Source organism: Panthera tigris, chromosome A3 (genome assembly GCF_018350195.1).
Source record: "Panthera tigris isolate Pti1 chromosome A3, P.tigris_Pti1_mat1.1, whole genome shotgun sequence".
Taxonomy (NCBI): Eukaryota; Metazoa; Chordata; class Mammalia; order Carnivora; family Felidae; genus Panthera; species Panthera tigris.
Window position 1 is genome coordinate 35,607,861 of NC_056662.1, and position 26,177 is coordinate 35,634,037.

General features: G+C 39.1%; 1 protein-coding gene across 2 annotated transcripts; it reads left to right on the forward strand.

Annotated features, from left to right (window-relative positions):
* Positions 1 to 413: 413 nt before the first annotated feature.
* Positions 414 to 24,608, forward strand: ANKEF1 (ankyrin repeat and EF-hand domain containing 1). 2 transcript variants are annotated; one of them, XM_007086815.2, is made up of 10 exons: positions 414 to 691; positions 5,724 to 6,113; positions 11,121 to 11,320; positions 12,057 to 12,206; positions 13,270 to 13,393; positions 17,094 to 17,916; positions 19,680 to 19,906; positions 21,280 to 21,443; positions 23,323 to 23,457; positions 24,302 to 24,608. In XM_007086815.2, the coding sequence occupies exons 2-10, from the start codon at positions 5,768 to 5,770 to the stop codon at positions 24,458 to 24,460; spliced, it is 2,328 nt and encodes a 775-aa protein (XP_007086877.2). In that variant the 5' UTR covers positions 414 to 691; positions 5,724 to 5,767; the 3' UTR covers positions 24,461 to 24,608. The 2 variants fall into 2 exon arrangements, with proteins under 2 accessions (XP_007086877.2, XP_015395081.2); XM_015539595.2 differs by lacking the exon at positions 5,724 to 6,113 and having other exon boundaries at positions 416 to 691.
* The last annotated feature ends 1,569 nt before the right edge of the window (positions 24,609 to 26,177 follow it).

The following is a 26,177-nucleotide window of genomic DNA, read 5'->3' on the forward strand; positions in this document are numbered from 1 at the left end:
TTTTATATTTTTTTCATTTTATATTTTTTTTCATTTTATATTTTTCATTTAAGTTTATGTATAAAATTATTTTATTCTATATTTTAATTGGTTGGTTGATCTTACTATAGGAGCTTTACGTTTCGAATACAATGCTTTTCAGGATGAGGGCAGGGGAGTGGGAGAAGAGGATGAAAGAAGGGAGAAGGACAGCTGCAGTCCTGGCCTTGGGCGCAAGGTCTCTGCCATCCGTGGCGCTGCGCTTGCAGAGCCCTCCTCCAGTATCCCGGAGCGGCCGGCCACCAGGCGGGGACCAGGCCATCTGGTGGAGCGGGGCGGGGCTCGGAGCCCCGCCCCGCCGCGCACCGGTGCAGTTGCCTTGGCAGCGAGGCGGAGCGTGGCCGAAGCTCACAATCAGCGAAGTCACCGCTGCTCCCACCCCGCCCCCTGCGCTCTCACCTGGCGGCGCTTTCGCCCCCGGCGGACCCGGGGCCCATGGACACACACGTCCGCTCCCTGCTGCCCCGCGCGCCGGCTCGCCTGCTCTGCCGAAGGAGACACCATTCACGGCTGGGCGCCCACGCCGGGCTCTGGGAGCCCGAGGTCGCGGCTGGGGCCCGCGCCAGGCGGCAGAGAACGAGGGCCTGGGCCGCCGGGCGCCCCAGCAGACAGAGGCGCAACCGCCGCCCCTGATCACCCCCACGACTAAGAGGTGAGCTCGGCACCTTGCTCCCTGCCACCTGGCCTTTACCTTGAAGTTACTCCTTAACCCCTCTCCCCTACCGCATTTTTCTGAGACTTAAAACTGAAAGGGACCGTAAAGAACCCTGCAAATGTACACTGTGGCTTCTGGGGGAGTTGAAACCCACGGACATTTGATTTATTCATAGTGAGCCTGCTTTGAGGGACTTTGCTAAGTACTTTACTAGAATTGTCTCATTTCCTCTTCATATGGACCATCGAGTGGGTACTGTCATCCCCATTTCACAGATAAAGAGACTGAGGCACAAACCAGGTAGATAATATGTCCAGGTTTTTGCAACCAGTTTATGTAAATAATGTTGCAGAGAAAGGGGGGGGAATCACAAACAACAAAAACAGATTTCCCCACCTGCAATCCCACACTCTTTCCACTATGTGGAAATTCCCAGTGTGTTTCCCTCCACTCCTCTTTTTAGCAGACACCCTTGTGTCATAGACTCCTTGGAGAAGTTGATGAGTTCTGTGGATCTCTCCTCCACAGGGGAAAAATGTACCTGTACACACACACACTGCAGATTGTCATATAATTTTAGAGGGCTTAGACCCAAACATGGACCTCAGGTGAAGAAACCCTGTTCTATTCCACTATCTCTTGAGATTGTCCATATAGATGATCAGATAGGGGTATGCCAGGGTGGCTCAGCCGTCATACAGAGGTAAAGTGTACATGTTGGGGTGTGTGTATACATGATGACTCCCCTGAAGATCAGAGATGCTTTCACAATTTTGAAGAACTCAGAACTAGAGGGAAGGACTTCTGTTATTTCCTTCAGTGGGGTGAGGCTCTTGTTCAGTCTTGGCAGTAGGTTGTGAAGGACAGAGAAGGGGAACTGCTCTCTCCCCAGCACGTTGGGGCTTTGGCTGGAAGAGTACAAGCTGTAGAACTGGCCTGTGGGCTGTGGAATTCATCACTGTAGCTTGACTGGACATGCTTCATGCTGCTAATTCTTTGTTAGGGGTGGGTGCCCCAGAGAAAGCATTGAAGTCTCTGATTAGGATGTCTCTGTTCACACAAATGAGGTGGCATAGATTCAGGATAGTCAAGGAGCTATTTGGAAGCACTGTATCCTATTCCTGTGTACATTGTGCCTATGTGTGCAGTATGCCACTGCACCTAACTAGGATATGGCTGGTACTAATAAATCATAAGCAGCTGCTAAAGTAAATATCGCCAAGGCATGGAGCAAAGGCCAAGTGGGTGACTTGTGGGGAAGCTCAGGACTTACGGGGAGCCTATTTACACACATGGTTCTAAGCAGCTGCATTATCTGGTCTCCTAGCCGACCACATGTTATAAACAGATTAGAAGGGAAGAGAGGGGCTACAGCAAACAGGACATTGAAGCCACAAGCTGTGTGATGACTGATGTCCCAGCGGCAGAGGAGGAAGCACAAAGAAAAAACAGCAGGCAGAAGAATGGGGAGAAAAGGCAGCAGCATGCCTTTGACAGCGATGCTCACCCTTCTCCCTGACACTCTTTCCTCCTTTCCTTCACCCAGTCTCCCAGGAGCCTGCAGCCACTGAAAACCCCACAGTTGCCCATAGACCAGGCTTAGATCTCTCTCTCTTGAATTGTGTTCCATATTGCTATGTAGATTCTGACTCAGCATGCCAAAGCATAACTGTCTACACTCTTTGACCAATCTGACTGCGTCCTGCACTCCCCATCTCAGACACAGGTAGCCAGTTGCTCAAACTAGAAACCTGGGCATTCTCTTTGGTTTCTTCCACTCCTCAATCTTAAAACTTTCAGTCATCATTTATGGAGCAACCATTACTTGAATGCCCCACATAAGTCAGGTTCTGGGTGATGGAGAAATAAAGGTCATTATAATATAAAACTTCTGTTCCATGAAGGCTCTATACTACTGGGGAAGTCACACAGTATATAAATTGAATATATCTATATCTACAGATCTATAGAAATATAATATACAGAAGTGCTTGATTTCATTATAAAGAAAGGAAAGAGATGAAGTGACATGGTGGCTGCTGTCTGAATGGTGAGAAGTGCCAACCAACGGAAATTCTGAGCTAAGAACACTCCAGGCCGAAGGAACAAGAGGTTCCAGAGGCAGGAATGCACTTTTGTTCTATAAGCAGAAAGGTGGTCAGTGTGGCTGGAGGTCATCTTATCAAGGGAGGTTGGAGTAAAGTAAGATCACAGAGGCAGAGAAAATGTTCTTAAAAGATCAACAGGAAGGGTTTAGATTTATTCTGATTACAATGAAAATCTGTTGAACTGCTTTTAAAAAATAGTTTCGAGGGAAGTTTCTGGCATGGGAACTTTCTGGAACTTTCTGGTAATGTTCTATATCCTGATAGGAGTTTGGGTTACATAGATGTATGCAATTGTCAAAACTTATAGAATGGAACACTTAATTATTGGACATTTCATATTCAAAAGACAAAAAGGAAAAAAAGAACTGTAAACAAATATTGAACTCCAGTTAAGGGTATTGCCTGCTGGAATATGTGTGCAGTTTACTTTGAAATGGATCAAAAAATAGATGGCTGAGTAGACAAGGGATGGATAGATCAGTGAAAGCGAGTAAAGCATTAATGGTAGGATCTGTGATGGATATATGGGTATTCAACTTTTCTTTATATTAAAAATAATTAGGGGCCTCTGGGTGGCTCAGTCCGTTAAGCATCAGACTTCGGCTCAGGTCATGATCTCACGGTCCTTGAGTTCGAGCCCCGCGTCGGGCTCTGTGCTGACAGCTCGGAGCCTGGAGCCTGCTTCAGATTCTGTGTCTCCCTCTCTCTGACCCTCCCCCGTTCATGCTCTGTCTCTCTCTGTCTCAAAAATAAATAAACATTAAAAAAAATTATACTAAAATGTTGGGGGTGGAGGCTTGTCTAATCTACATTTAACAAAGCTTTTTCTGGGTACTGAATAAAGAATGGCTCTGCAGGGCTGCTGAGGAAGCAGTGAGACAGATTAGAAGCTGTGACAAGGGTTTGGCCTAGGATAGCACCACTGGTAATTGATGTGAGGATATATTCTGGAGGTAGTATTATGGGGTTTGCTGGTGGATTTAAAGAGTAGGGGACCTGTGAGGAAAGAAAGAAGAATAACTTTGAGTATTTTCATCTGAGTAGACAGATGGATGGTGATGCCATTACTGGAAGTGGGGAGAACTGGAGAAAGGGTGATATCAAGTGTTCGGCTTTGGATGTTTTATATTTTATATGCCTATTAGAGTTCCTTGTGAGAATGAAGAGTCAACAGGTAGATACATCACTTTGGAGCTCTGGGGAGAGTCAGAGAGTGAATACTCAGAAACCTCAAATTGGCATGAAAGTCATGAGACAGGATGAGACCATCAGGGCAATGTGTGAGAATAGACAAGAGTCCTGAGGGCGGAGCCCTTGTCACCCCAACAGGCTTCTGGCAGAAGATGGGAGCCAGCAAAGGAGAATGAAGAGTGGGTGGTGAGGTAGGACAAGAACAGGCAATGGAGATGTTATGGTTGCCTAGAGAGACATAGTTAAAGAGGAGCAAGCGTTCAAAAGTGCAACTCATTGCCAGAGGGAATATAGGTGAGGGAGCAGGTTTGTGGGAGAAAAGATGATACAGTTTCCGATTCTGTAGTAAGATGAAATCTGTTCAATTGCAAAGGACAGAAACTCAGCTAACTAGCTTATACAAAATTAAGGGGGGGTGGGGGTGGGGAGAGGATATTTACTTCTGCAACCCTGAGCTAGTGCTGCATTAACTAACATGCTGCATGGATTAAAGTGGTGGGTGAATTCTGGCACAACTGAGTCCCAACCTCTGCCCTAAGTCTCAGTCTCTGTAACACACACTCTCCCTGACTGCCAACATGGTTCCTACAACTGCAGCACCCCACCCTACTGCTTAACAGCATCAGCACACAGTAGTCTGTCCATATAGTTCTGGCAGAAGGGTCCCTTAGGATGCTGACTGGCTGATGTCCTTCCTGAGCATGTGCTCACACACAGACTAAGCCTTGGTCTTTGACTCATTGCTATCATAGGGGATGGAAGGGGCAGATCCATACAAAATGCTGGGGGTCAAAGGTTGCTTGACCTTATCTGATACATTTCTAAAAGATGTTTCTGAGGACTGACCAGAGAAAGGAACCTAGGGGATCTGTTGTAGAAGCAGTGAGACAAATTAGAAGTCTGTGGCAATGACTTGGCCTAGGATAGCAGTACTATATGATCTGGAATGGATTTCCAATATGGTAATGGGTTTTTTTTTCCCAGAAAAAGTGAGGAAAGAAAAGCAAGCTGGGTCTACCTAGCCTGACTCAACTGAAATTGTTTTTCCATAAACTGAAAATATTGTTTTTCCATAAATAAAAGGAGATAATATTTCATATTAGAATGCTCATTACAATGTAACAGTGGGATTATTTATGAAAATTGCAGTTCTCTCTCAACTGTTCACCTACCTCATTCCCATGTAAGATGACACAGTAATCACGTTTGGTATCTCACAGAATCCAGTAGATTCCTCCTTATGATAAGCACCTCAAAATTCTACATGTTCTTTTTTTTTAACACTTGTTAACTGCTAAAACCTGTGTGGTCTCTGTTGAGGGGCATGCTGGTAACAGAGCCACGTAGTGGGAAAATGAAACCTTACCTTGGCACGTTTGTTAGCCTTACTTTCTTTGTGGCTAAAATGGGGAGGCTGTGTCAAGGAAGGAAGATTAAATGAGACAAGAAATTAAATTAACAAGAAAGCTTCACAGCAAGGCTGATATTAATTAGAATGAAAGATTTGTTTTGAAATATTTTAACTTTATGCTAACTGTATGTCCTATGTTTTTATGTGTAATTTATACTCTCATGAGGTCAGTTGCCATAAACTATGGTAATATCATTTCGTAAGAAACAGCCTCTCTTCTCAGAAGGGAAGGTATAAAATATTACTATCTAATCAAAATACAGATGACAAAATTAACTTTGAGTTTTGTATGTTTCTGTTTTTGTTTTTGCTGCTATAGTTTTGTTTTGGTCCAGAAAAGCATCTTCAAGAAGGTGGTCGAGTATGGCTTTAGCAGATAAGAGACTTGAGAACTTGCAGATCTACAAAGTTCTTCAGTGTGTTCGGAACAAAGACATGAAGCAGATAGAGAAGTTGATCAGGCTTGGATACCCTGAACTAATCAATTTCACAGAACCGGTCAATGGACACAGTGCTCTGCACTTAGCCTCAATTTCCAATGACATTGATATGGTCAGCTTTCTCCTTAGCCTTGGTGCTCATCCTGATGTGCAAGACAAGATGGGCTGTACTCCGACAATGAGGGCTGCAGAACTGGGTCATGAATTGTCCATGGAAATATTAGCCAAGGCAAAGGCTGACATGAGTATAGTTGATAATGAAGGAAAAGGTAAAAATCCCAGCATTCTGCCCAACAGATGCAATCTACTTTGTAGCCAGAAATCAATAAATAGTGCATTTTTGCTTTCCAACTGTAGAAGTGAAAGACTCATGGGTTTAAGTGAAGAGCCAGGTTCTCACTCTTGTATCTAAGGACACTGTCTCCCCATAATTTGAAAACAGTATGGGTAGATCTTAGGGAGACAAGATCTGAGAGATTTCTCATTTAAAAAGAAAGTTAGAGTTAGATTAATCTATGTTTGGTGGCTTTCCTAAATGTGGAGAATTTTTACATATATTGTCATTACCATAGTCATAATCATCGATTATAAGATATAAAAATCTTGTTTAAGACAAAAGAGGATGGAGAGCATTCTTATTCCTTTTAATACTTTAGAACATCAAATAATGTTCTTTTGGGCTCCAAAAGGACTTTGGCACCTCTCAACAGCAGTCTGACGTAGAAAGGGGGTTATAGTTGGGAACTGGAAGGACTAAGGTGGATGCCGGTATAAACTCCAATGTTCTAGGGTCAATTTAATTGTATTTGGAAAAAGAACTTAAAACTTGAGACATGTCATTTCCTTTATTGTTTAGGTGAGATAGCCCCCACTTCTCTACTCTGTTCTCCCTAATCACATCTCAAGACCATGTTTGGGAGCTTCTGGCCCAAATAACTCAAAGTTCCAGAAGGACTTGACACAGCCTTGTGAAAATCACCAAGAAAATTACCACCAGGCTTAATATAAATTGGTAGATTTAATCAGCTGTCCCAAGGAGTTGCTTCAAGTACAAAGCCATTAACGTCAGTCCCACACTGGATAAATAAATCCCATTTTTAATGTTAATATTTTCTGACAGGAACAAAATCCGCTTTTGTAATTCTCTCCAGACTTGGTATTTGATAAGTGACTTGCTTAAAACAATAAGAGAGGACAAAGAAAAGGAACAATCATTTAATTACTTAATAGTACCACATAACGAAATGAACTTCGGATGCATTCAGGGGTCAAATGCATTTTAAAATGTTAAATCCTGAATAAAAAAAGCCTCTTAAAACTCTGTAGAATATCATATCCCAAAGTGTTCCATGGACCACTGAATTGCTGAGATGTTGATAAGGGTTACAAGCAAAATTGGTTCCACTGTCAAATTCATTAGAGAACCATTGGATAAAACAAATTGAGACATGTTGATTTCACATTTGTCAGACTTGATACAGGGATATTTTCCATATTTCTTTGACCCTTGAAATAGTTTTTCCTTATGGCATCTTATATACCTGGAGTTTTGTGGAATGTACTTTGGGGAAACACTGTAATGGAGAACAGTTTACCTTCCAGAGTTTGAAACAAATGTTTTTTTCAAAGGTCGAGACATTTTATATCATAAAAATCTAAAATTGCAAAATTAAAACTGAACAAGTAAAATTAGAAACAGGGTTAAGTGAATACTTGTAGCAAATGCAATAGCCATATGGCTACTATCTAAGCTCATTCAAATTAATACTAAACTTGTCAAGGTTTTGGAAGATGAATGCATGAGAAAATAATCTGACAAATCACATAGGAAGAATTAAAGATAGAAAACAAAACTTGGGACCAGTACAAATCTTGTTGCACACATAACCTTGTTAGTACAGCCCCCTAGAGACTTGATTCTGTGTAACCCATGGTAGGCTTACTGCACTGAGTGAATGCCTTGTCTTCACCAGTTCAACACATCTAGCTCACCTTGCACATCCCTTAGTTGTCCTCTCACTTGTCAAACTGTTTTGCTTCTTGCATAGTCTTGGTCATTAACATCCTATTTTCCAGGGATTGATGTATGCCTCACTGGACATTGTTCCTAAAAGATAAGCAAACATTTAAGTGGTTAAAATACTTACTGGATCTTTAGAAGGATGTGGGACATACTCTAGGCTAAACTGTACTTTGAACAATTTTGCAGAATATGGAAAAGGTAAATCTCTAAGCCAAAACTCTTTCCTATGTCCTTGGGGATTAATTAGTGTCTGTCTATTCTGGAGAATGGAATACTGTCTTCCCTTTAAGGGTTAAGCTAGACTAGTTCCTTAGAGCCCCCATTCCATTGGTTCTCCCATTTATAGGAATGCATACCCAGTCCTACATGCAGTATGCAAATTTGACTGTCCACCATTTTTTTCCCTTTATTTCCACTTCAGTTTTAGAATTTGATTCATGTTCTTTGTGGCTTAAAGAGTCAGCCCAGATAGACTTTGACTGGGAGTTACGCATGCCATCATTATAAAATATCTATTTCATAAGTGCCTTAGGGCCTTTTGTAATGAATTCAGCCTCTGGTATTTCTAGATCACATTGCTGTTTATTGTTGTTTTGGTCCACTCTTGCCTCATATGACTTGTTGTATCTTTGATTTTCTATTTTCAACCATGTCCTTGACCATCTTTCTGTTTTAACTGTTCTGAGTAACCCTATTTTAGATGTGTCTGTTTACATGAAATATATTTAGATTTTGATTTTATATAAATTGTGATTTTTATTTAATGGTAGAATTTACCCAATTTATATTTATCTGGATGCCCCAAAGGTTTGGCCTCAGAACTGTCATTTATTTTTTATTATGAAGTTATATTTAATATAAAATATATAAATAAATATGTATAAATGTATTTTCCTATATGGTCCCCATATATTCTTTTTCTTGTTGTGTGTATTATATTTTCTAAGGTTAATGGTCTGTTTTTAGTTCTTTTTTTTTTTTTTTTTGGTTGTTGGAATGGTAGTTTTATCTATTTTTATAACTTACTGATTTAAAAAAAAATTTTTAATGTTTATTTATTTTTGAGAGCAAGAGAGAGAGAGAGAGACAGAGCATGAGTGGGGAAGGGGCAGAGAAACAGGGAGACACAGAATCTGAAGCAAGCAAGCTCCAGGCTCTGAGCTGTCAGCACAGAGCCTGATGCGGGGCTCAAACCTGTGAACCACAAGATCATGACCTGATCCAAAGTCGGATGCTTAACCGACTGAGCCACCCAGGCGCCCCTATTATTTACTGATTTTTTTAAATTGAGGTATATTTGACATAAACATTATATTAGTTTCAGGTGTACACATAATTTGATGTTTGTATGGATTGCAAAATGATCACCACAGTAAATCTAGTTAACATCTGTCTTTTTTCTTGGGAAGAGAACTGATTTTTTTTTTTGTTTTAGTTTTTTTTTCTTTTTTAAGTTTACTTATTTTGAGAGAGACAGAGAGCACAAGTGGCAGAGGGCCAGAGAGAGAATCTAAAGCAGGCTCTGCACTTTCAGCACAGAGCCCAATATGAACCTCAAACTTGTGAAGCCGAAACCCACAGTTGGATGCTTGTTTTTGGTTGTTTTAATGGCAAACTTGATAGCTTTACATATACTTAAAACTTTGTTTATTAAAGTAGCACTTTACATGGTATTCATTAATATTTTGCTATGAAAGAAGAGATTAGTACAATAACTTTTTGCATCCTTAAACTTACATGTCCATTGCTTTTATACGTGAACAACAGTTTGATAGGTACAAAACTCCTTACTTTCTTTCTCAGGTGATATTGTAGAGATACTTCAGTTATTTTCTAGCATGGACTATTACAGTAGCAAAATCTCAAGGCCAGACTGACTTTTGCTTTTTATAGATAGGATCTGAACTGTTTCCCAGATGCTCACAGGACACCTTCTCTACCTAGCTTTACATACGCATGCCTCATTGATTTTTCTTAATCCATTTTTCCTGAGACCCAAGTATGCTTTTTTAACCTTGAAATTCAGGTTTTCACTTCAAGAAAGTTTTTTTCTATTGTATCTCCATTTTTTTATGTTCCACTTGGTGTTTTATTATTGAACACCAATTACATACATGTTCACTCTCCTTTGCCTCTAGACCATTTCAACTCTTCCATCATCTGTGACATTCTCCTTAGTTCTTTTGTATTTTTCCTTCACATCCTGGATGATGGTTTTGCTTTCCTTTTTCCTGCTTCCAATTTGACTTCCCTTTCTTTGGTGGTTTTAGTTTCCTCTACCATTTCTTTCCTAACTTCAGCTGGCTTAATTTCATCTTTTCCTTCTATTTATCTTCTATTGTCCTAGCAGCCCTTCTTTTAAAGGTCTTGGCCTATCTTTGTACTTTTATTTTAGAAGAAAAAAGTTATATTTAGCTTCTTTGCTATCATAGAAATAGGTCAGTCAATAATTTTCACATGGTATAGTTTTCCTAGTATGTAGTTTTTGCCTAGCTTTTACTATCAGGTTTCTTTCTTTCAGTATCTTACACCCCCTCCCCCCAATAGGTCACATGCTAGTTTTTTATTTGCTTATTGTTCCTCTTTGAATGAAGCCTGTTTAGAATAAGGTCATTACAAAGTCAGTTTGGAGCCTGACTGTTGTTTGCCTAGATTACAATACCCCTGATCTGTAGTACATTTTTGACATGAATTATATTGAGGACCTATATGTCATAAGTTCTGGGACGGGGGATTTAGCATTTTCCTTTATTCATTGGAACAAAACGATTTGCCAAAATGGTAGAGCCCCTTGTCATGTACTTTGTCTTCTCAGTGCTGCTATACTGACCGCTACACATGGCTGGTCTGCACATTTTATCATCCAGTACCACCTCCTTTGTCACTCTGCAGTTTCAGAGGGGACACAGCAACCCACCAACCAGCACCCACAGTCCTGCATGTGGGGTATAGGCTGCAAGAATCCATGGTTGACAAGGGCTCACATATCAGCACTCTGATTCTTCCCCTGAACCAGGTCCAATCGCATTTGGTCGTAACTGTTTTCTGATTCTATCAAAGGTTGACTTTCTTCTTTTGTTTCTCGGTCTTGGTATTTCAGTTGGTTACAGAAGGAAAAAGCAAGGCAACTATGCCTTTGCTCCACCACCTTCAGCTAGCCAATTATGGATTTCAAAATTGTTATCTTTTCCTTGCTATCTGGTTCAAATATATGGAGACTTAAATACTCTCTGGGGATTCTATTTTTCTACAGGTGTTTTGTTTTACTGCATTTTGCCTACTAAGCGGCATTATCGCTGTGCATTGATTGCCCTGGACCATGGTGCAGATGTCAACAACTCTTCCTGTGAAGGAAAGCCAATATTCCTTAGAGCGTGTGAAGAAGCACATGATGTTAAAGATATGTGCCTGACCTTTTTGGAAAAAGGAGCCAATCCAAATGCTATCAACTCAGTATGACTATTCCTGTGATTCCTTTTTTTTAAAATTATAGACGCTCAGTAGTGTAATTTTCACATTTAATTATGGTAAAATTATCCTGTTAGCTTATAGACTATTCATTTCTATTCACAGTGTTTTAAGATGATAGATTTTCATTATCTTTATATTGCCATGATTCCACAGTCTATTTCCTAATTACGTTTGGAAAATTCGTATTTATTATGCATAATAGTAAAAGATCATTAGAGAAAAATAGAAAAGATACCACTGATGCCTAATAAAAATGTATCTTTTTGGAAAGAAAATATGTAGTCCTGCTGTTTCCCATATCTATCTTGCCCCCTTTCCTTGTTTGGCCAATTTTATTGAGTTTTCTTATTGTTTAATAGTCATTTCCAGATGATAAAAAATCAATTTTTTTCCTCATTAGAAAACACCTATAACCTAATTTTAGCATATACTTTACCCTCTTTCCCCCCCTTTTGCTCTACTTTCTTTACAAAAAAATGCATTTTATAGCCTGATTTCTCACAGGGACATCTGGTGTGACCTTGACTCTGATATTCAAATTCTTCTACATGGACCAGCTGGCTTCATTTTTCCTATTTGTTACATGAAACCAATAAAAATACAGAGAACTAAACATGTCAGTGTGAATCTAAGGCCAAATGGATTTAGACCATATTTATACGAAATAAGTGATTTAAGATAACAAGCATAACTGGCATTTGATCTGTTTCTCATCCAGTCCACAGGTCGAACGGCTTTAATGGAAGCGTCAAGAGAAGGAGTGCTAGAGCTAGTCCGAGGGATATTGGAAAGAGGAGGTGAAGTGAATGCCTTTGACAATGAGAGACATCATGCTGCACATTTTGCTGCCAAAGGAGGCTTTTTTGATGTAATAATCTGCCCTTTGCTTTAAAATCTGTTGCTCACACCTTTTCACAAATTGTTTTAATATCATGTAGGTTACACTAAGAATGTTTTCGAAGTTACCGTCTTGATTTCCCTAGATAATTCTAAAATTATATTTCAGATCAAATGTTTTTTTAAAAACTTTCTAGCCCTTCAGTTTTATCTGCTTGCTAAGTTTATTCATTAATAATGAATGTTTTTTCTGTATTCTTAAGTATGACAAATAAACAAATAAAATAAATAATGTTTTTCTGTATTCTTAACTATGACAAATTAAAAGTTTTGCCAATCAGGACTTTTTTATTTTATGCCTCCATTACATATCAGAATCTTCAAAATATGGCTTGACCAAACTGTGGGAGAACAATGCCAACAAACTCTTATCTCCCTGAGTTTTTGTGTGCATCTAATGACTCACCTAAATTTTAAACTCTTAAGTATCCTGGTTATCTGGACATACCAGTAAAGGATATCTCATAGGTACAATGACACTGCAGAAACGAAATAGGAACCAATGCTATCCTATTTTTTTTTTTTAATTCTGAATTACGTCTAACCTTTCTTTACTCAATTTTCTGAGTTTTTACATAGCTATCTTTGTTTCTGTCATTGAGTCTTGTCCCCACAATAAAAATATACATCACAATAGAAGTCACATTTGGTAAAGACTTTGCTTCCCTGATAATGTTTTCTATGGGCTGATGCTTTCTAGAATTACTAGAATTCACCAAGATAGCATGCCCTAGATGAGTATTGAATTTTCTAGACTCTTGGTCAAAGCTATTTGATAGAATTGTCAGCAATGGTGAAAAAGTTGTATATCTGTGATGTATAATACAATAGCCACATGTGGATTTGAGCATTTGAAATACGGCTAGTGAAACTAAGGAACTGGATTTTTTTTAATGGTTTTCTATTTAATTCGATTTAATTTTAAATAGCCACATGTAGCATAAGTAACTATTAGATAACAAGTTGGGGTGTCAGTCTTCATGCAATAAATGTATGTTCCTATTCCTCTACTATATCCACTGTTTATTTTGCAGATATTGAAGCTGCTTTTTGCTTACAAGGGAGACATGGGGCTGATTGCATTGAATGGGAACACACCACTTCATTATGCTGCCATGGGCGGTTTTGCAGATTGCTGCAAATATATAGCTCAGCGAGGTAAAAGTGTCTAGCAATTTTATGTTTAAAGCAGTTATGATTTACCCATGTTGCAGATGAGCAGACAGTTTGGGCCTGCCACTTGTCAGTTGCATATCTTTTTCAATAACCCATCCACAGTTATATATGTAGAAAGAAAATTGAAAATTTTTTCTTACTCTACCTTCTGTGAAATCATGAATCAGGTCTTAAAGTGATGAAAACTCATTTTCTGAAATGTTTTTAGGTTGTCATTAAAAATCTAAAGAGGATTATTCATATGTCGGCTAATTATTAAAATGCTTATAGTTTTTAAAGTCCTTTTAAAAATGTCCACCAATCTGAAGGACGAACACTGAAAAACTATGTCTTTTAGTCTGCATTCTTAATTATTTCATTAAAAAATTGTTCAATTGTGTCAAGGATAACTTTCCTAAATCACTTGAAATTATAGGGGAAATATTTTAGGGAGAAAGATAAAATGAAAATTTTCATGGAAAATTTGAAATTTATTTTCGGTTTACCTTTAGCTTCTAGGTACCTATTAATTTAGGAATATAAACTATGCATGTATAGCTTAATGTAGTCCTTAAAATGGGAATATTAGCCAATTAAGTTTAAAGATCTGGATCCATTTGGTGTCAATTACATGCTAACTTAAAGTACATTAAAAGTTTTTAACTTTGTGAAAAGTGGAACTGCATTCTGCTGAACGTTGTAGTAATGGGTTTGGTTTTTTGCTTTTTTTTTCCCCCAGTTTGAGTAATAGGCAAAAACTTAAAGCCCTATGACTCTAGAATACAGCAGAGAAAGTACTTTTGCTTTTCTGTCCTCTACACAGACAGAGAATCTCAGGAGTCCCTGAGACATAGAGATCCTAAATTGTAACCACTAACATAGATAAACTAATGTGCTTGCGTAACTAATAGTGCAATAACGAATTCATGTTTACTTTTTATGAACTTATACAAACTCATACTCTTCCCCCCCATCATCCCCCAATAAACACTTTTAACAAATAAAGAAAGGAACGTGTATCAAATGCAACTTTTGCCCCAAAAATGGTCTCATCAGTCTTGTTTGCACATTTGTCACTATTAGCAGTTTATTCTGACATTTCATTTTTTTTCTTTTTCAAATGTCTATGTATTTTGAGAGAGAGAGTGTGTGCACATACACATAGGGAAGGGCAGAGTGAGAGGAAGAGAGAGAATCCCAAGCAGGCTCCACTCTGTCAACACAGAGCCCAGTGCAAGGCTCAACTTCACAAACCATGAGATCATGAGCTGAGCCGAAATCAAGAGTTGGACACTTAACCAACTGAGTCACCCAGGCGCTCCTGATATTGCATTTTTAACATAATTTATTTCTAAAAACAAAAGAGCTGCCCAGATTAAGACAATTCTTCAACTTTAACATGTTAACTGCTTTCTTATTAGGATAAACATCACCAGGCACATTCTCTATCATCTATATACTCCTGGGAGAAAGTCACAGAAAGCAAATTGAGAAGCACATTTGGCTGGAGCGTAGGCCACGCCAAAGGCCTTGCCCAATGACACAGAAAGGTTTCATCTTCCTGGCAGAATCATGAGACTAGCCATGTTTTCTTCTTTTTTAAGATTTTTTTTTTTTTTTGAGAGAGAGAGAGAGCACAAGTGGGGAAGGGGCAGAGAGAGAAGGGGACAGAGGATCCGAAGCAGTCTCTGCACTGACAGGCTTGACAGCAGTGAGCCCAATGTAGGGCTCGAACATACAAGCCATGAAATCACGACCTGGGCCAAAGTCGGATGCTCAACCGACCCAGGTGCCCCTAAACCGTGTTTCTAAAACAAGTGGCTGAAAGCATTCTAAGTTCTCTTGCATGTTTGGAGGTACAACCACTTCACTAGATCCTATGTGGGTGACCTAATTCCATAGTATAAGTGTTACCAACTACATGTTCACCTTTTGAATCTTCGATCTAAGGCAATCAGAGCAACAACAAACCATGCATTAACAATTAAATGCTCTTTTCTGAGTTAACTCCCTGGGTTTAGTGTCTTCTATACTTAAATGTGAAGGCTGGACTGTTTCCCACATTAAACCATCTTCTTCCTGTTGCTAGAGCAATTTACAAGTCCCGGTAAGCAGTGTGTCATATCCAAGGGCAGAAGCAGGGAGCTGGGAACAGTTCTAGGGAAGCACCCCAGGAGAGTTCTCTTTCTCATGGGCCTTTGGCTTGTCAGCCCACACTAGCTGTAAGTTGAGTACCTTCGACCACAGATCATAAGTCACAAAGGGAATGAATGGATCTGTACTTACTAATTATAAGGGAGGAGATAAAAAGTCCCAAGGCCAGAGGAGAAAAAAACGCCTTCAGATCTTTAAGCTGGGATGTTGGAAACTTTTATCCACATAAAGGTTTCTAACTAGGAGGAAACTGGGAGCATAAGAAGGCAAGATCAAACAGCTTTAAGATCCTTTGATCCTTAGGGGTGAGTATAGAAGCAGTGGCTTGGGAGATGGTAGATAAACCCCTCGACACCTTGAAGAAGCGAAAAAGCTAAATAAAAACAGCATTCTTGAAGTTGCTATGGAATTATACTGTCGAGACCAGCCTCAGGCCCCCTTTTCGATAAGTCACTGTTTAATATAGAAATTTTAGAATCCTTATTCTCATAATACTCTTTTTGAGTTTTTCTATCACTACTAAAATTATCAGTCTTAGTATAAAATGTTCAGTTTGACAATACCAAAGGAAGTATCAATCTTCAAAAGCACTGGTGACTAATTTTCTTTTTGACAAGGAATACAACTATGAAGTATTGGCAGGGCATGCTTTATTTCTTCACGCAGCCACCTGTACATTTTCATTGCTAGACATACTGATTGGGGAGCAATCTTCTTTGATTATGTGATGTTGGCAAAGCAACAGGAGAGGCTTCTTCTGGATGCAAAACACTAGAAAGAGCTTCTTCATTGTCTGACTTATTTATATACATAACGGATTTTTAATGTCTCAAGACACTTACTATAGACAGCACAACCTTCCTAGTGGCACTAAGCCGACTCTCCAATGTACCCGGAGAAGTTTATTTATTTGGGGAATACCTACGTGTAATGTTGGTGTCATCATTTTAAGGAAGGGACCAAGAAGGAAAATGAATTTCAGTGTCTGATTAGCACAAATGTAATACTGGAAGTCTTTCAGATTCGATGAACAAATTGGTTTTTCCTGGGTTAGGTTGTTCACATGACCTTATCACAAAACAGCAGATCAATAGAAATTAAATGGATTCCGTGGGGAATACAGTTTAAGATCGTACACAGGTTTGCAGTCATAATCATTCAAAAAGAAGCAGGTGCAGCATTCTGAGTTCCTAATGGCCCAGTAAGCTATCTGAACCCAGCTTCTTTCTATATTCAAATATTACCCTCACTCTTTTCTTTTTTTAGTAGCAGGTCTGCTTAGCAAGTATGCCAAAATGATATTTGTTTCATATATCTATAGGGATCAATGTCCTAATTCTTTAGGGGCAGAGAATATAAATTGGAAACATATTTCAGAATTCACCAAAGTGAAGCTCACAGAAAAAAAAATCACAGTTTAATTTGGTAATTATAGGGGATAAATTTTTTACTAATAGATCAAAATTAAGAAAAGGGTTTGATGAATGTCATTCGCAGAGCCATGCAGATGCCTGGGCAATATTCATAATAATGATGCTTCATGTTCTAGGATGTGACCTGAAATGGAAGAACTTAGATCATAAAACACCCAGAGCTGTGGCCAAAGAAGGCAGTTTCAAAGCAGCAAACAAAGAAATACGGCGGGCAGAGAGAACTGCTAATAAACTGGCACGGCCAGGAGCCAAAAATCCGAATCCACTCTGGGCCCTTAGACTACATGACTGGTCGCTAGAACATGAGACTTTCCTTCGGGAAGCCTTTTCATTTGTGGACAGAGGTGATGGGACAGTCAGCAAGGAGGACTTCGTGTTGACATTGGAGGAGAGGCAAGATTTTGTGACCTCGGAACAGCTTGCTATGGTAGCTCAATATCATGAAAAATTACGGGGAGGTGGGGTCAATATTAATGATTTCTTTAAAGGAACCAGATACTTAAGCAAGTCTTATGTCTTGGGATCATATGGGCCCAAGAAAAAGAAAAAAGGGATGGCCAAAAAGGTAAAGAAAGGCAAGTTTGTTTTACCCCTCCCAATCTGCATCATCCCTGACCATGTATTTCCCCAACGGAGTGATGGCGGGCCACCCTATTACATGATTGAAACCTACAAGAATATAACTGATTGCAATCGGTTTAACCGAGACCATCCACCAGAACATCCCATTCAGGATGACTCCGCTTGGTACATTGATGATCCAGGGAAGGTATTTTCAAATATTAATTTCGTCACCAAGGCAGGAGACCTGGCTTCTCTGAAAAAGGCATTTGAATCAGGAATACCTGTGGATATGAAGGATAATTATTACAAAACACCACTAATGACTGCATGTGCCAGTGGAAACATGGATGCTGTCAAGTTTCTTCTTGAAAAAGGGTGGGTTTTCTTTCTTGAGTGAGGTTTAAATTTCATGGGTCTTTATATTCAACTCCAGAATTTTAGGGCAAAGAAAGAGCTTCATTTCTGAAATCTAGATTAGAGGTAGACCTTGCATGGGAAAGTTGGCTAATGGGAACCTGGGAATGTGTGTACGCACAGATAGCTTGCCAATAACAACTACGCACAAAGTTGCTTTACTAGAGAGCTTTACCTACTAGGTCACTTTTAATTTTACTTTAAATTACCAAGATAATTTTTAAAATGTATTTATTGTTGAGAGAGAGAGAATGCACTTGCCTGTGAGTGGGGGGAGGGGCCAAAAGAGATGGGGAGAGAGAATCCCAAGCAGGCTCTGCACTGTCAGCACAGAGCCGGTTGAGGGGCTCAAACTCACAAACCTAGATCATGACCTGAGCAGAGATGACCTGAGCAGAAATAAGAGTCAGGCACTTAAACTGACTCAGCCACCCAGGTGCCCCAAGAATTTTATTGTAGGAGAAACATAACATGATCTACCCTCTTAACAAATTATAAGTGTATAATACAATATTAACTATAATCACACTATTGTATGGTAGATCTCTAGAACTTATTCATTTTACATGTTGCTTTTTAATCTGTCTCTTGTGTATATGTTGGGGGGGGGGGTCCTAACAAATTTAAACAAGTGGTACAATGGCCATGATGACATGTCCCTTCTTCTCTCCTCCAGAACCTCCTTGGTTCATTTGTAAATATCTTTAAAACATCAAAGCATCACATTTTTATTTAACTTTGTAATCTAAAGCAACTTCTCAGGTTTAATTCCTTCTTGTACCATAGCTGAATAGCCTGGGGTAAGTTTCTTAACTTTTTTGTGCCTCCATATCCTCATTTTTATAATGGGGCTCTAATAGGACTCAGCTCACAGATTTTCAAGATCAAATCATTTAAAATATGTAAATCACTTATTAGCAAAGCAATTGCATATTTGATAAAAGTTGTTATTATTATTACTATAAGGGTGAAGGTCAAAGAAGTATTCAAATTTGTATATTATCTAGAGGGAGTATAAAGCAATTAATGAGAATTTGAACTTTTGGACAGTGAATTTTTTTTGAAATTTTTTTAGTATTTATTTTTGAGAGAGAGAGAGAGACAACGTGAGCGGGGGAGGGGCAGAGAGAGAGGGAGACACAGAATCCGAAGTGGGCTCCAGACTCTGAGCTGTCAGCACAGAGCCCGATGCGGGGCTTGAACTCACAAACCATGAGATCATGACCTGAGCCGAAGCCGTAAGCCTAACTGACTGAGCCACCCAGGCGCCCCAACAGTGAATTTTTTTTAAAAAGAACTGACATTTAAAATACTACACTTAGATGCTTAGAATTTTAATAATGAAGGTGCATTTAAAAATCTATAACACTCAGAGAAAGTAGACTCAAAGTGAAATAACATGACTTTTATATTTCCTATCAGTTTTTACCTTCATTGGATCCAGTTATATAATTTTCCCTAATTTTAACCTTTGCAAAATGTGTAACCCCTGGGATCTAAGTGCCTTTAAAAACTAAACAAAATATGTATTTATGCAAAGAAAATTAAGACTGTCAGATAATGCAGAGCACAAGTCAAGAAAAATTATGGCACAGAGTTTAACTTTACTCAGAGCTTCCCTCGTTTATAGCTGGACAACTGTATGAAATCTGGCTTTGCACGTTCGGCCTCCAATGCTTGGAACAACCCATATATTTAGCTTGTGCATCTGTCTTATTTTATAGGGCTAACATTAATGCAACAGATAATTTCCTGTGGACTCCGCTTCATTTTGCATGCCACACAGGCCAGCAAGATATTGTTGAGCTTCTTGTAAAATCTGGAGCTGTGATAGACGCAGTCTCCATCAACAACACCACTCCTTTAACTAGAGCTATTGAGAGCTGCAGACTGGATACTGTAAAATACCTACTTGATATCGGTGCTAAATTCCAACTGGAAAATAGAAAAGGTATGTGTTCATATCATTGATACAGTTACAGTCAGAAAAGGAGAATTTAGATTCCAAACCTCTTCTGATTCTATTCTTGTAGGACCACATTTCCCTGTGAGAGTTACTACTGCAAACGCAAACCTAAGTTGAATGTTACACAAGTTGGTTTTCTATGGAGTGCCTCTCAATCACTGGTGTGAAAGGATCAGTGCTTTATGTTTGCAATCTGTCATGGACGGATACTTTTGTAAAGTACAAGAAAAAGTGACTTCCTAGAAAATGAGATGAGAAAAAACATGAAATACAAGGGTTTTTGTAATCACTAGATTAAAATGACAGAAAATTCTTCTATCAAATCTATCTAAAAATTTCTAAATGCCCACTCTTTTTTTTTTATGTTTATTCATTTTTGAGAGTGTTGTGCTGACAGCAGAGAGCCTGATGTGGGGCTTGAACTCACGAACCATGAGATGATGACCTGAGCTGAAGTTGGGCACTTAACTGACTGAGCCACCCAGGCACCCCTCTAATTACCCACTCTTAATTTCTGTGGTTATTTCACTATAGTCCTATAAGCATTAGTTTGTGGGCTTGCACCAATGTTCAGAGTTTTCACACTGTTACAACTGTCAATTCCTAGTAAATGACATAGTTTAAAGACTATAGAATGTGGATTCTTTCCAAAGCTGAACAAATTCCTGAATTTGAGGTTCTCTCTAGGACATAAATGGGAGGCCTAGCTTATATCACATCTGAAGAATAAATAAAAATTTGAATAACTATTTGACCTTATTGCTTGGAGGTATCATTTTCTTATAGTGGAGGCTGTTGCTTCCTTTTGATCTGAGAGAGCATTAATATTTCTGGCTGCTTCAGGCTTCCTCTGAGTCACTGGTAGTATTGTTTTAGGTCTGCCTGAGGATATTACAGGTGTCATAATACCCAGCCATGTGCACAGCACACTGTGACACCAGCTTCCTCAGGCCTTTTTGAATATACCTCCTTATATCATGGAAAGGGGAGAATAATGTAAAATTATCACACAAAAGGAAATGTACGCAATGTGGGAAGAGAACCATCAATCAAATATTCACATATAAATATCCTGCCAGTATTTCCTATCAACTTTTTAAGAAACACGCTTAAAAAAAACAAAAACAAAACCAAAAACAAGAAAAGGTTGTGTTGCCAGTAAATGGCACTTTAAATTATGAGATCTTAGAGCTGGGTCCACCTTAGAGAATATCTGATCTAGCTTTGTGACCCTACATATAACCATTTGCTTTACTAATCACCTTTACTACTGTATGCTAAGGGCTGATGTGCTGAGGTTTTCTACCTGGCTTATTATCAATCTGTTTATTGTTATTCTGAATTTATGTCTTGAACAGGGCACACTGCCATGGATATCGCAAAGGCGTATGCTGACTATAGAATAATTAGTTTGATTCAAGAAAAGCTGGATAGCTTGCCAAAACCAGCAGAAAATCAAAAATTGAAAGGCAAGCCACCTCCTAAAATGAAGACTGAAGGCCCTGAAATTAAGAAAGAGGAGGTAAGAAAAGCAATGGACTACCCATTAGTAACTAGAACCTGTTAAAAACTTGTTGGGGGTTAGGGCAGTGTCATTATGTACATGTGGTTATACAGCATGGGCAAAATAATATACAACCATATTGTCAGCACTATTATGCAGTACTTTTAAAGAAATAGCTAGCAAAGAAATTCCTAGTATGGAAAAGTCTAAAAAGGGCTCATTGCAAATAAAATCCATGTAAAAACCAAGATGGTTCAGCCAAACACAATTAGAATGTTGAAAAAAGAATTGGCATTGGATATGTATATATTTGGTTCTGAGTTATACAGATTTGATGAGACACCCTAGACAGGGAAGTAGGGTGAGAAGAATGAAGCAAAGCATGTTTTTCCTTCATTATGGTATCATAATTTTTCATTACACATCTTACCTTCCTTCTAAGGAATTTTATTTTTTTAATGGTTGTTTTTGAGAGAGAGAGAGAGCGAGCACAGGGGAGGGAGAGAGACAGGGAGACAGAGAATCTCAAGCAGTCTCTGTGCTGTCAGCACAGAACCCAATGTGGGGCTCAAACTTATGAACCATGAGATCATGACTTAAGCTGAAATCAAGAGTCAGACGCTTAACTGACTGAGCCACCCAGGCACCCCCTAAGGGATTCTAATGACTACCAATGAACCCTGGGATATGGGGCCACTTGTGACTTGGATATCCTGCAGAATGACTCTAGAAGTTTTAAAAGTGTCAAGTGACTGTTCCCGGTAATCTGGAGTGATGTGGGTGCCTCTAAACTACCAGCAGAAGTTTAAGGTTTTTGCCCATAGAGATTACTGAGAGATCAAGACTTTGTCATTAGCAGCGAAGCCCAAGTGCATTTCTTTTTTCTTTTTGTATGAAGTTTATTGTCAAATTGGTTTCCATACAACACCCAGTGCTCATCCCAACAGGTGCCCTCCTCAATACACCTCACCCATCCTCCCCTCCCTCCCACCCCCCATAAAACCCTCAGTTTGTTCTCAGTTTTTAAGAGTCTCTTATATTTTGGCTCCCTCCCTCTCTAACTTTTTTTTTTCCTTCCCCTCCCGCATGGTCTGCTGTTAAGTTTCTCAGGATCCACATAAGAGTGAAAACATATGGTATCTGTCTTTCTCTGTATGACTTATTTCACTCAGCATAACACTCTCCAGTTCCATCCACATTGCTACAAAAGGCCATATTTCATTCTTTCTCATTGCCACATAGTATTCCATTGTGTATATAAACCACAATTTCTTTATCCATTCATCAGTTGAAGTGCATTTCTAAGTAGGCTAGAAGCTTCTTTTAGGGAAGCAGGAGGAATCCCTGGTGATCCTTGGCAAACATAGGTCAGGGATGAAATTCAAAAAGGAAAAGCTCTAATATTGGAATTGGAAATTGGAAAGGGTTGGAGAAATGTAAGGTGGTAGGAAGTGGAGAGGGTGAAGGGATTATAACAAACATCGAGGACAATCAACAGTAAGAAGTAATAAACATGGAGGGGACGAGAGTAAGAATGGCCAGAGGTGAAGGATGATCAATCAGCTAAGCTTCTACTACATACATCATTATCATTTTAGTAGGATAATTTAATTTTTCTAGTTAATCAGTGACCATAGATAAATAATGGGTATCTTGAAGACTTAAATGCTCTGTTACCAATACTACTAATAAAGTAGAGTTAAACAAAGCAAACTAGTTATCTTACCCCATCCAAAGTTATAATATTCTATTTCATTTCAAATTATAATTTATATAGTAACATTTTTATTTTTACTTGGCTTCAGAGCAAGATACAGAACAACAAATAATATAAAAAAAAGTGTAATATAGGTTTTTGCAATTGATAGGGTTGGTTTTTCTTTTGTCTCATTTCCAGGAACCACTTTCATCAGTTTATGTACCAGCCATATCAGAGGAAAAGAAAGTCCATAAGGATAATGTGGTTTATCTCAATTCATTGATTACCAGTGGTTATACCAAGAAAGTGGATATTACATTTATTCCACAGAGGGTAAGTACTTTGGAAAGATCTTCATAACATGCTGTAAACTCATATCATTTTCTAAATACATTTCATGCAGAGCACCCAAACAAATGGCCAAAGATTATCTTTCACAGTTATGATATGAAGGTATCCTTTTGCCAATTCCTGCTGCTTCAACTCAGTAAGTTCACCTTCTTTAGCTTCCAATATCTGGTTTCCTCTATTACTATTTCTATATTAACATTTTAGTTGTCCTTGAAAACCTAAAGTATTCTTTGGTCAATGCCATTCCCTGTCCCCATTTGGTCACAAGTTCAATAGACACATTTTCTTGGTGCTTCTCAGACCCCAGTACTCTTACTACCATCTCACTTGGGAGTTTCATACTAAGCAACACTGGATTTATTCAGTAGCTTCCTAAATATCCACAATTAAAGAGGTGGAGACATCTTTGGAGAACAAGAGTGGTCTTGCCAATCCCCATCAAGCCATGCTGAATAAGAGACCACCAGCCCCCTCTGCCTTCTACTATGAAAATAATTTTCTTATGACTTCCCCATAAGACATAAAGGTAACAAACCCAAATGATCTTCTAATTCCATCTCTTCCTTGTTTTGACATCCCAAAAATGAACAGCAGAGGATCATCAGAGGTAACTGAAAAGCATTTCAGGTGTCCAAACAGTCACCATCAGAATTAGCGATGCCCATGTAACTCCTCTTCCTCATGTAAGAGGAACACATAAGCTAAAATAGATTTAGAAGTAAATTTGATAGTTTTAAGTTAATCATACTGGACACTGAGTGGATACTGACATATTTGGCTGGCTTTTGTATTCATGCCTGCTCTGGATACGGTTGTTTGTTTTAAGATCTGGAGTCCTGAAGCCACAACAGCAGAGCTGATCAGGAAAAGGGAGCTGCGGCGGGAGAGGTTCACTTATGAGGTAGACTTTGAGGACTTCATGATGCCCTTTCAGAAGAACATCACAGAGAAAGCTCAAGCCTTGGAAGCTGCCTTCAAGACCTAGATCATAGCAGTTGCTTCTTGGGGTCAACATTTCAAGGCCCAGGGAGAAAGTCGGTATTTCCATCAAAGTCAAAGCAATCCACAAATTAAGAATTTGTAACCAAATAATTGTTTTTGCTATAACAGCTATAAATATTCAGAGCTATCTAGAGAAGGTGTATTTTATTTTGCAATGAATTACATGTCTTTCTGGATAAACCCCTTAATCTTCTTTAAGGATGTAGTAGAATAAATGGCATTTTGGTTATAAATATAACATTATTGTCAAAAAATTTACAAAATGTACACCCATTATGTTTGCTAAATATATAATTCCAGTGGAAATTGATGAAAACAATTTAATAGTATGGAAGAGAAGTAGTTCTAACCTGTTAAGGAAGGAGTTTGTTTCCTACACACCATCGTACGTGGTATATATTAGATACCTGGGTCAAATAAGCTTTGGCACTTATAGCAGACACTGTCAGCACTCCATCCCTTTCTCCTTGATTGAAGCAGGCCTAATATTCAGATGCTGGAAGGCGGACTCTGACACTTAAATTTGTAGAGTAGGGCCCAAATACACGAGAACAAGAGCCTCCGAGAAGCAGCTCTCAACCAGCAAGTGAACAGATGCAGTGTATTAACACCCCTGCTCCCTCACCACTCTGGTTGGAATGTTTGGAAGTGAGCATTCCTATTGACTGCTCAAGTTCCCCCAAGAGGTTAAGATCATATTGCCAGCAGTGGTAATTTGATAACACACCCTTCATTGGCAGCCTTCCCTTCCCTGTCCTCCCACATTTCTCCCATACCTTCAGATCTTTGTCAAGGTCACCTCTGAAATATGTACACCTAAACCCTTGTCTCAAGGTTGCTTCTGGAAGGACCCAAACTAAGATAACAACTATAGTATTAGTTATGATTCTGAGTCACCCTAGCAAAAACTTTAAAAGTGCATTCCCTTATCTTCTGTTTACTACAAAATAAACATTTCCCCAGCAAGGAGTATGTGCCCCCAGGGTCCTGTGCAATTGAGAAACAGTTCAACTAGTATTCATACAATAGTTGAAACTTGGAGCAAAATTTCCAGATGCCAAAAAAACATACATATGATAGAGAAGGACTAGGTATCGCATGTGATTTTTTTTTCTCAAGGCATGGGCAGGGTGGGCAAGGGAGAAGTGGGGAATTTAAGAGATCTACCAAGAATACTTACAAGTGGGATTTGAGCCAGAAGATGATACTTGGAAAAGGATTCTACCAGAGAGATAGAACCAGTAGTATAGATAGGTGATAGATGATAATAATGGATGGATGGATAGATAGATAGATAGAGAAAGGGATGTATTGCAAGGAGCTGACTTACATGACTATGGGGGCTGGCAGGCAGGTCATCAGGAAGTCCAGGCTGGAAACTCTTGGGTGAGAGCTATCCATACAGTTCACAAGTGGAATTTCTTCTTCAGGGAAACCTCAGTTCTGTTCTTTCAACTGAAAGGATTGGGCCCACCTAGATGATGGAGGATAATCTCCTTTATATAAAGCCAACTAATTGTAGATGTTAATTGCACCCATACCTACACCTATACCTTTATAGCAACACCTACAATTAATGTTTGACTGAGTAACTGGGTACTATAATCTAGCCTAGCCAAATTGGGACATAAAACTGGCCATCACTAGAGGTGTACTACTGAGTAAAAAGCTGGGGGAGGCATCACCCACACCAGGAAATG

Excerpts from the sequence above, each read along its gene's own strand:
- ANKEF1 (XM_007086815.2), top strand. The coding sequence starts at position 5,768 with ATGGCTTTAGCAGATAAGAGACTTGAGAACTTGCAGATCTACAAAGTT. Across the intron at positions 6,114-11,120 it reads AGTTGATAATGAAGGAAAAG|GTGTTTTGTTTTACTGCATT; the intron begins GTAAAAATCCCA and ends ATTTTTCTACAG. Across the intron at positions 11,321-12,056 it reads ATCCAAATGCTATCAACTCA|TCCACAGGTCGAACGGCTTT; the intron begins GTATGACTATTC and ends TTTCTCATCCAG.